This window comes from Mastomys coucha, unplaced genomic scaffold (genome assembly GCF_008632895.1).
Source record: "Mastomys coucha isolate ucsf_1 unplaced genomic scaffold, UCSF_Mcou_1 pScaffold18, whole genome shotgun sequence".
NCBI lineage: Eukaryota > Metazoa > Chordata > Mammalia > Rodentia > Muridae > Mastomys > Mastomys coucha.
The window spans coordinates 100,108,598-100,119,667 of NW_022196900.1; the positions used below are offsets into that span (position 1 = coordinate 100,108,598).

Below are 11,070 nucleotides of genomic sequence, written 5' to 3' on the forward strand. Positions count from 1 at the left end.
TTATCCTTAGGGTTTTTCTTCTCATTGCATCCTGGATTTCCTGGATGTTTTGGGTTAGGAGCTTTTTGCTTTTTTCATTTTCTTTGACTGTTGTGTCAATGTTTTCTATGGTGTCTTCTACCCCTGAGATTCTCTCTTCTATCTCTTGTATTCTGTTGGTAATGTTTGCATCTATGATTCCTGATTTCTTTCCTAGGTTTTCTATCTCAGGGGTTGTCTTTCTGATTTCTTTATTGATTCTATTTCCATTTTTAGATTCTGTGTGGTTTTGCTTATTTCCTTCACCTGTTTGGTTGTGTTTTCCTGTAGATCTTTAAGGGATTTTTGTGTTCCCTCTTGAAGGGCTTCTAGCTGTTTACCTGTACCTATCTTTCTTTGAGGTGCTATTTATGTCTTTCTTAAAGTCCAGTATCATCATCATGAGAAGTGATTTTATATCTGAATCTTGCATTTCCTGTGTGATGGTGTGTCCAGGACTTGCAATGGTGGGAGTTTTGGGTTCTGATGATGCCAAGTAACCTTGGTTTGTGTTGCTTATATTCTTATGCTTGCCCACGTCATCTGGTTATCTCTATGGCTACCTGTCCTTGCTAAATCTGACTGGAGCCTATCCTTCCTGTGATCCTGATTGTGTCAGAACTCCTTAGTCAAGCTGTCTCTGTGATCCTGTGATTCTGGGAACCTATGACCCTGGCCTTGTTAGAGCACCTGGGAGTGGAGCTTCCTCTGGGTGTTTTGGGAATGATTATAGAGTTTGCACCCAATGTCTGCACAAGGCACTGGCCAGCCCAGACAGACCAGAAGCCACCCGAGCCATTGGGCTGGCAGAATTCCCGTGTGCCTGGGTCCTGCTGGTCTCAGTTATGCCCAGTGTTGAGACAGATGTTGTTTCCTCCTCACCTCTGATGTTGTATCACTCCTCACTGCCTCCTAGAAGTGTTAGAGCCCCTGGGAGTACAGCTTCCTCTGGGTGTTGTGGGACAGGAAGGACTCTCTGAATATTTTTTGTGATGTTTTCTGTGGATGTTCCAACTGTCAAAGATACAGTAACAATAACCTGACTTAGAATCATATGTGGCATGGCCAAATACAAGTCAGCCAGGTGTGTTGGCTCTAAATAGTAATTCCTTTAGAATGAAGGCTAAGGTAGGAAGTTTTTAGAGTTGGTGTTTGAAATCAATCTAAGTCATAGAAAAAGACCCTTCTCAAAGATAAGACTAAGTAAACAAGTAGCAACTAACTAAATAAAATAAAACAGTGTAGGGGAGTGATTTAATGACTAGGCTCTTGTTCAAGCAAGTCTCACTATTTTGTTTTTCATAGAGGGAACATCATTCATCTACACAGTAAGTAGCCTTATATTTTTTATTGGGTAGGACCCAGGTGTCCAGTCAAATGGCAGTTTTTGGTTTAGAGTTAGATCTGGAAGGGAGATTTATGAGGGATAGTCTCACATCTTTAGAATCAAGAGAAATCTCTAGTAGAAAAGCTGAGTCTCACTGCCTGATCCTGGGTTTGGCTTCTTCTTATCACCACTCACTCCCTCTAAATCACTTTCTTCCACTGGGTCACTCCATCTAATCCAGAATCATTAGACAGGAGATGCGACAGAAGTGCTCAAATTCAGAGTAGCTTAAGAAGAATTGGTTGAAGACAGTGGTATTCATTGTAAATGCAGGGTTTTTTTTTCTTGTTTTTGTTGTTGTCATTTGAGAAAAGGCCTCACTAAAGTAGCCATCCCTAGAATACACTTCTTAGATCAGTTAGGCCCCAAACCCTTTGAAATCTCCATGCTTCTTCCTGCAGAGTAATGGGACTAATGGTATATACTACCACACCTAGCCTATAAGACAGTTTCAAATACATCTGATCAACTTCCATTCTGTTTTGCTTTCTTTTTGACAGAGATTTTTATGTCAACTAATGTTATACCTAAACATCCATATATGCTTTGTAATTGAAAATACTCTCGTATGCTTGCATGCATGTATAAAGGAATACAAATCTAAATTTTAGTATATTTCACAGTATTTCTCCAAAAACCCTCTGTACATGCACATCTCTCAATGAAAGCAGCAAAATTTTACAAAAATAGCATTTATATTATTTATATGTTTTAACAGTGTGAAATGAATGAAAACTGAGAACAAGGCTCATTAAACGCTCACCATTCTGCCTGTCTACTCCACCTTCAAATAAAAACCTGTCTTCTCATTGATTGCTTTTTTCCCAAACTGATGTTGCCTCAGATTATTTTTATTATCTCCATTGTTGGAGTTCCTTTTGTGACAAACGTCAAGAAATTCAAACTATTCTGAGAGTCAAGGGTCCATTCAGTGAATCATTCCCCACTGCAGAAACTTATTTGTTTACTTAGTCATGTATTTGTAAATTGAGTGAAGTGTTTTGTATGTACTTTAATTGGGTGGGTAGTTGGGTTTTTTGTTTTGTTTTGTTTTGTTTTGTTTTGTTAATAAATGGTCTTGATCTGTAGATTCATTTGAAACTCTAAGTCTCAACAATTATCCTGCCCCAGTGATGGGACTGGAGCCAGCCTGACAATGGCAAACATGGCCCTGGTAGCCTTTGTCCTTGTCCCTAGTCCGTATGACTTGCTGAAAACAATTAGATTGCACTTCAAAAGGTAACCCCCAAGTCCATGCCTTTATTTGGACTCGTCCTTCTCTTGAGATTCAAGACCAAGGCCCATCTCTATAGCCCAGCAATCAAAAACTTCCTTTGGTTTATCTAGACATCAAGCCAAGTTAAATACCTCATGTTCACATGGGGCTTGCACATTTACCTTTATAACATGCCTTTTGTCTATAGGCTAGGTATTCTTCTCTATCCAGAGGCATTCCTCTGTTCCTGCCCTGCCCCCAAGGACATACAGTCCTTTACCTGCTCCCTTGTTCCCTTCCCCCTTGTCTTCTATCCCCTTTCTTTTCTCTTATCCCTTGCCCTTTGTCCCTCTGAAACACATAGGTCTTCTTTCTGCTTAGAACTTGGTTTTAGGGTATCTTGGACTGACTCTGAGGATTCCTACATAAGGATTCATTCCTTTCAGCCAAATTATCTTCCATTTTCTATAGGCATCCTTCCAGAAAACTCATGGTTTAAAATTGTCTTGGTATAGTGATAGAATCGCATGAAGAACATCCTGGTACATTTTTTAAAAAGAAACTAGCCTGGTATGGAGTGTGGATATTTATTCTCAGCACTCCACAGCCTCTAGAGAAGAAATAAAACCCATACCAAGCCAGTGAGACAGAGCTCCATGGTATTAGATCCAGACACAGTGGCCAAGAAGGATGTGAAAGAGAAGAACTGAAGTGAGTAGTAGACTGTGGTAATTACTATAAAGAACATCCTCTTCTCTGCAACCTGCTGAGAGTCACCTCACTACCTTAAAGAAGGTGCACCACACATGAAGGTTGGGAGTTCCCTGTGAGGAACTGTCATAGGGAACCAGATGATGGTGTTAGGACTATTTCTTTGCCTAATTAGTGAAGTTTTATTATCCAACATATAAAATGTTCTGGAAATATGAATAAATTAGATTGCTAAAGGACACATTATGTCCTTCTTATTTTTAGATTAGGACTCTGAGTGTTCATTTTGCAAATATTGTCTTCCAGCAAAGGTTAAATATAGAGACATAGATCCTGAAATGTGCTTACCTTGGAATTCACTTGGTCCTCATTTTCATGACTGCTGAAGAAACCTGTCCCGTCATCCCATGTTTCTCCATATCTAACTCAGTTGCTGTGATCTGAATGTATTACATATGAATTTCTCTCTCAAACATCGAACTCTATGGGGAGCCATGTTCTTTGGGTTCCATTAATGAGACCTGTTCCTTGGATGAAATGGCATACACAAATCTAACATTGACCTAATTATGGTGATGGGGATTGAAGCAACCAGACACAGGTACAGAAATGCTAGGAAAGATTAGGCTCTGGTCTCTTATAGGGACATACCAGCAGCCCAAAAAGTCTACATATTTATTGTATGCAGAAAACACAGGGGGTCAATCTCAGAAAAATGGTGCCTTTATTTTAAAACACTCAAACTACAATAATCCTAGAGTAGAAAAGAGTGCTTGATACTTTCTACAGACACAAGATCCATTCACCAGCTCAGAGGAAGAGCTTGACTTTCTAGTGTATCTCAGACCTTGAGGTGACTGACATTTCCACACTCCATTCAGCAGTGGACATTCACTTAGGATTCCACCAATCCCCAATACTAAGCTTCCATTTGTCTGTTTCACAATCAACCTTATAATACTTCTACAAAAATGCAACATTTGTTTTCCAGATCATAAACGTAGGACCCACCACATTTAGAGCAGTGGGTTGTTTCAAAGACAACCCTATTGGGCTGTCTTTTGGCCCTGAGTATATCCAGGAGCTCAGGACAAAAATTTTCTAATTGGTATGTTAGTATTACACCACTGTCATCATAGCACTCCTGAGGGGCAGGGTATTCTTCCTGGGTCAGCTGACTCAGGTTGGCTGTGTGGTGTAGAAGTTGTTTCAGGAAAGACAGAGAGACATTATTATCATAGAAATTGACATCAGTGAGGTGAGAACATTGACTTAGGGCAGGCAGCAGGGCATTCAACTGAGAGTCCTCTATAAAACATGACTCCAATTCCAGGGTTTGCAGGGTATCTCTAACTCTCTCAAGGAGAAACCCAAGAGGCTCAAGGAATAAATCACATAAATGTATATCACGAAGTTGAAGATGTTTGAGCTCAGAAATATTCATGCAATAAGGCAGGTAATCCAAGTCTGACTGTGAGAGTTCACAGTTAATGATGCAAAGTGTCACCAAGGGCTTCTTCAGGCACCTGAGTAGAGAAGAAATGATTGTTTTTTGGCAGATCTTGAAAGGGTTGATGTAATTGGTAGCTAAGCAGATGACATTTCTCTCAAACTCATCCTGACTATATATTGAGGTCAGTACTAGGACATGACCTTCTGTTATCTGTTCACACAACTCACAAGATTCTAGTCTGAGGTCTGTAGGTTATCACCATAGGCATGATTCAGGGGGTGGCTAGAAACCACAGCAATGGATATATGAGGCCAGCATGTTGAATGTAAGAAGCACTACCCATCTCAAATAAAGGCCTCTATACCCCTCTGAGCCTCTCCATCCAGTGAAGAACAGTCTTGAATGTGGGGTGAAGAGAGAATGGAAGATCTGAAGCCTCTGATCGATCCATGGTTGGCTAAATATTGTCTTTCCCTGGTTGCTTCCTCTCAGCACCCAGAGAACCTTCCTCCAATCCTAGCTGATTTTGCCTACCTGCTGTGGACATTTTGTGCAAGAAGTATATCTAGTCCCTCAAGCACAGCCTTCAGATTCTCCAGGTTGCGGTTCTTTATCAGCACTCCTATAGAAAGGTGTGGGAAGTGCCACACAGGTATCATGGCTTTCAAGATCTTTGTATATCCATCAGTGAAGGCCTCCTCAAAAGCTTCTGGGAACAACCTATTGTGCAGGTCCTTGAGAGCAGAAATTGCAAAGGTCTCATCCCTCAGTAGACTTCTGATTGCCAGCTTCTGAAGGGTCAGTGGGGAATAGAATGTGTATGTGACTTCTTCTAAAGAGTCATCCTAGGGAAGCAGGGAAAAATGTACCATTAATGACCAAAAACTTAGGAAGCCTTTCTATCCATACAGGGAAGTGTGAGAGCTAGATCAATAGTGATGAGGATGGAGAACACAGTTTACCAATTTGATCATTCACAGTTTTGTTTTCTTTGCTTTTAAAGACAAGAGTCTTTATCAATTTAATATCAATTTTAATATCAATTTAATTTCAAGTGATAATTGTGATTTTCATTAGAACACTTAATAGAAATAGGTAGGATTCTTTCTCAAAATTTGAACATATCCTGGCTTCCTTGCAATGAAAAAACTATGTATCAGTCAGCACATAGAAATACCTTGGTTTTTGTTTGTTTATTGTTTTGTTTTGTTTTACCTCTTTGAGGCTAGTCTTCTGCATAGCTGTTTTGAAACTTGCTATATAAATTTGGCTGGCATCAAACTTAACACCATCTAACCTCTGCCTTCCTGTTGCAGTCAAGGGAGAGTATGGGAGGATATGAGTCAGGAAGGCTGTAATTGGGATATAAGGTCTATAAAGTACTCACAGACACACACACATATATACATGCATGTACATATTATATAAACAATACCTACACAAATATATTTGTATGTATGTGTATATAAATGTGGATATTTATGTGTACATACATATATATGCAGGTTTATTCTTGCAAGTTTGAGGACATCCTGTGTTCCATGAAAATAAGATACTATGTATCAGTGAGAAGCAAATACCATTTGTTTTTGGTATTTTATGGTTGTTTGCCTGTTTTGCCTTATTTAGTTAGTTATGTATCTATTTATTTATTTAATGAATATGAATACACTGTCCTGTCTCAGACAAACCCAAAGAGGGCATCACATCCCACTACAGATGGCTGTGAGACACAGTGTAGTGAATTGAACACAGTACATCTGGAAGAACACTCAGTATTCTTAACTACTGAACAATCTCTCCACCTCCGTGTTTTAGTTTTAAAGACTCATATAATACCTAACTATTTTGACACTCACAGCCTCCCTCTGCCTTCCTGTTACTATGATTATGAGCACACCAAAGAGTACCAGGCTTAAAGTGACATAAAGTTCAGTAGTGAAGGAACTTGAGTAACTCATATATGACATTATAGCTGGGAGTGCTTTGAATTCATGGTCACCCTGATATACTTAGTGAGACTGTCTCAAAAGACAGAATAAAATGTATATAAAACAAAATATCCCAAAAATCACAATGACCCAATTAATAATTAGATGCATTGAGAACACACTTGTATATTCTGCATAAACAGCTTTCAGGTGTTCTAGGTCGAAGAATCTCGGTGAGTTTAAGGCCTGTCAATCTTGCTTTTTTTATTTAATTTACATTTAAACCTTTGCCTCCCCCCATAGTTTCTCATCAAGTTTCTCTTCCCCTTGCCTCCAAGACGGAGGTCCTCTTACATATGGCTTCAAGTCTCTCAGTGACTAGGTACATCTTCTCCTACTGAAGCCAGGCCAGACAGTCCTCTCCTATACATGTTCCCGGGATTTGGACCAGCCTGTATATGCTGTCTGGTTGGGAAGCTCAGTCTCTAGGAGCTTCCAGTTGTCCAGGTTAGGTGAGACTGTTGGTGTTCATATGAGGTCACCCTCTGCTTCAACTTCTACAATCCACCCCCTAATTCAACCATAGTAAAATCTTGAATGTTCAAAAAGCACCTAAAGAAATATCAAAGTCCTTGGTTATCAGGAAAATGCAAATTAAAAGTGACCGTGAGATTCTACCTTACAATAATCAGAATGGCTAAGATTAAAAACTCAGGTGACTGCACATACTGATGAGGATGTGGAGAAGGAGGAACGTGGGATTGCAAACTGGAAATCAATGTTGTGGTTCTTCAGAAAACTTGAAACTTTTCTACCTTAAGAGCCAGCTATACCAGTCCTAGGAATATACTCAAAATATGTCCCACCATACCACAAGGACACCTGCTCCACTATGTTTAAAGCAGCCTAATTTCTAAAGGCCAAAAGCTGGAAACAACCCAGATAGCTCTCAACCAAAGAATGGATACAGAAAATGTGATTCATTTATACAATGCAATAATATTCAGCTATTAAAAAGCAGGACATCATGAACTTTACAGGCAAATGGATGGAACTAGAAAATATCATCCTGAGTTAGATAATTTAGACTCAAAATGATAAGCATGATATGTACTAACTGGTAAGTGGCTATTATCCAAAAATACAGAATACCTAGTATACAGTCCAGGCAGATTTATCTAGAAAGAACTCATCTCAAAAATCAATAAACAGCAACTAATACAGTATATCAACAAAATTTCAAGTGAGAACAAGACTAGACTAGGGTACATTAGGTGAGGTATCCTGACAGAGCTGATGGACTTACTTGATCGGGACACTGGTGACAGATCACCATATTCAGGCAGGGGAAGTCTGTGACTCCAGGCTCCAATAGACCCAACCTAGAGCTCCTCTCCCTGCTATGATTCATTATATACCTTTCAGCTGAACCCTCCCTTTGTAGCCACACCCTCTCAGCCAATGTCAGCCTCTGATTCAATAATTGACTCACCACCCACCTGCTCATTTTCAGATTTGGATGGTGTAGGTAAATTGGATCAGATCTGTACACAGGAAGAATCTTAGACCAGACCCATAGTCCAGAACTGATTTATTGAAGCCAAATGGTTGTCCCTGATGCTTTTACTCATATCACTTGCAATGCAGAGTTAGGTGGATGTCTGAGTCCAGGACTGTGATGGTTTGTATGTGCATGGCCCTGGGAGTGGCACTGTTAGGAAGTGTGTCCTTGTTGAAGAAGTAGGTGTAGCATTATGGGTGCATACTTTAATCCCCTTTTCTTAGCTGCCTGGAGCCCCTCATTTTGCTAGCAGCCTCTGGAGTTCAAGGCTGAGCCTGGTGCTCTCTCATTCATCAGCTGTGGAAACTTGAGAAGGCTGAGGTGGGAAGATGCCAAATAGATCAGTTTAATTTCAATTTCAGCTACATAGTAAATTTGAGGAGAGCCTGAGCTAATGGACATCAACCCTTCTAATCTTATGTAATCCAAAGTAAAAGAAGGGTGGCTCCCAGGGAAAAGCTGCCCTTAGTTTCGCAGAAGGGAAGGGTGTCTGCTACATTCTTTAGGACTGAGATTTCAGACACCTCTTCATCTCTCTATGTATCTCTGTTTGTCTGTCTCTCTGTCTGCCTGCCTGTCTGTCTCTGTTTGTCTCTCCCCATCACCCCTGGTGCAATTAAATTAAAGGCAGAGGTGAACTGGCATGTGGGTGCTGTCTTAAAACAAAACAACAAAAGAAATAATCAAGTTTTAATGGAATGCCAGAAAACTTGTTTCTAAGATAAGAAATTAAATTTGTTCATCTGCCTGAACTTGCAAACCTTTTCTACAAATGTTATACACATACACACACACACACACACACACAGAGAGAGAGAGAGAGAGAGAGAGAGAGAGATGAAAGAGAAAGAAAGTGAGAGACAGAGTGAAGACAGTGATAGAGAGACAGACAGACACATACAGAGAGAAAGAGAGAAATATACAGACAGACAGCAGAAGACAGTGATAGAGAGACAGATACACACACGTACACAGACAGAGAGAGGAGGAGAGAGAAAGAGAACTTTGTTTATACAAAAGACCTATGTCCTGTTCCAGGAATTTAATGGCATGGAGCAGGGACTCTGTGCCCTCCACCTGAAACTGTGTATTAATTCTTTTCCAATTAGGCAAACAAACAGGACTGTGAGTTCTGACCCCAGCTGATACAGTAAAGCCACTTTCTGAGTTGTGATAAAGTCTAAGCCCACTTTCTGTTTTCCTGTAATTCATCTCCACAGTGTACTCTCTTAAGAGAGTAAAAGTTGTATGTCCAGCTATTGCACATTGCCTGATTGTTTCTTTCTTTGTGACTGAAAACTTAATTCTAACAACAGAGAATGCATTGCAGGCTTCATCTCCAATACACTTTAATTTGTGGGCTTACTGTTTTCATCAGAATCCACCTCCCTCTGCCTCTGGAGGGGTGGATTTAAAGGCATGCAACACTGGGCCCACCTCCAGGGTCAATTTCTATGGAAATAGCATTTACATGCTCAACTTCAAGGAATTCCCCTACCACACCACTGAGCTAAGGCAGATGGTCCTGGAGCTGTACTCTGCCCAGCTGAGGTTGCAATGATGACTTCTGTGAAGGCTTTCTAGACAGGTTCCCTGCATTTCCCTGAATTCCAGGATACAGTAAAGACTGTACAGCATACCAGAAGGTAAATGGTAACTTCGTCTTGACTCTTCAGAGAACTCAGTCTCTACCTTGGGAAGAGACACTGCTTTTAAACATAACATGGCAGATGCATGGACAAAACATTTATCTTTGTGTATAAAGCCAGAATGTGTATATTTATTACAGTCTTAATATTACCTACTATATCACACAGCACACATGAGAAAGGTCATGAGGAAACCTTCATTCACTTGTTATCTGACACTCCTGTGAATTGTTACCTTGGAACCTGCTGTTCCAGGTTTACTCTTCTGGGAAATACTATTTTACAGATCTCAAGGACACCCCCCCAAATTTTATGCATCCATCTCCGAGGACCACATAGAAAGGCATCTCCAGAGACAAAGCCCTAAATCATTTTCACTTACTGAGAATAAGAGCAAAATATTGAGGGAGCAGGGAGCACAGAGCTGGAACTGGGATATCAGGAACACAGCCCCGAAGTATCAGGAGCACAAAGTCATGCTCCAGTCCATCCCCTGGAAGTCAAAGAGACAGATGCTTAGGACTAGACTGAGCATCTGAGTGATGCCCATTGGCTTTGCTGTTGGACACTCACTTTAGAGATAGTGACTCTGACCAAGTTTGATGCAGCAAGTGCTTAAATGCCTCCATCTCTAGCTCAGTCATGGGGGAAAGACAAGAACTCTCATTCCTGTGCAAGGCTGTACTGTGGCATTTCTACAGCCCTGTTTTTTTCTTTTTTAAAAAAAATTCATTCAGTACTTTATTTTCTTTATTAAAATACTTTATATGAGTACATGGCCGTGTTTGTATGCAAATATGTGCAAGCACTCACAGAAACCAGAAGTGCCATGGCCACTCGTCTACACCAGTTATGTCTGCAGTATTGAGGATAACAGCCTGATCAATGACAAAAGGTGTTATGCCCCTAAAAGGGAGCTTGTGCCTCCTGAGTATTCAGACAGTCACTGGTATCCCCTAACTCAGACGTGTTCCAGATCAGTCTTTCCAATTGTCAACACACCCTCATATATAGGCATAAAAAGTAACCCAAGAAGTGATTCCTTAATGGCTAAATTTAAGATTAGGCATTGTCTCCTGGTTAGCACAACATTCCAAAATATCCTAATTCAATTCCAAGCTGTCCTTTGCTTGGAATTTCTCTC

At 40.4% G+C, this 11,070-nt stretch overlaps 1 protein-coding gene across 1 annotated transcript; it reads right to left on the reverse strand.

Moving 5' to 3' along the window:
- Positions 1-4,284: 4,284 nt before the first annotated feature.
- Positions 4,285-8,127, reverse strand: LOC116095798 (oogenesin-1-like). Its single transcript, XM_031377043.1, has 3 exons — positions 8,023-8,127; positions 5,320-5,630; positions 4,285-5,023 (listed from the first exon to the last, which is right to left on the reverse strand). The coding sequence occupies exons 1-3, from the start codon at positions 8,125-8,127 to the stop codon at positions 4,285-4,287; spliced, it is 1,155 nt and encodes a 384-aa protein (XP_031232903.1).
- Between the last annotated feature and the right edge of the window lie 2,943 nt (positions 8,128-11,070).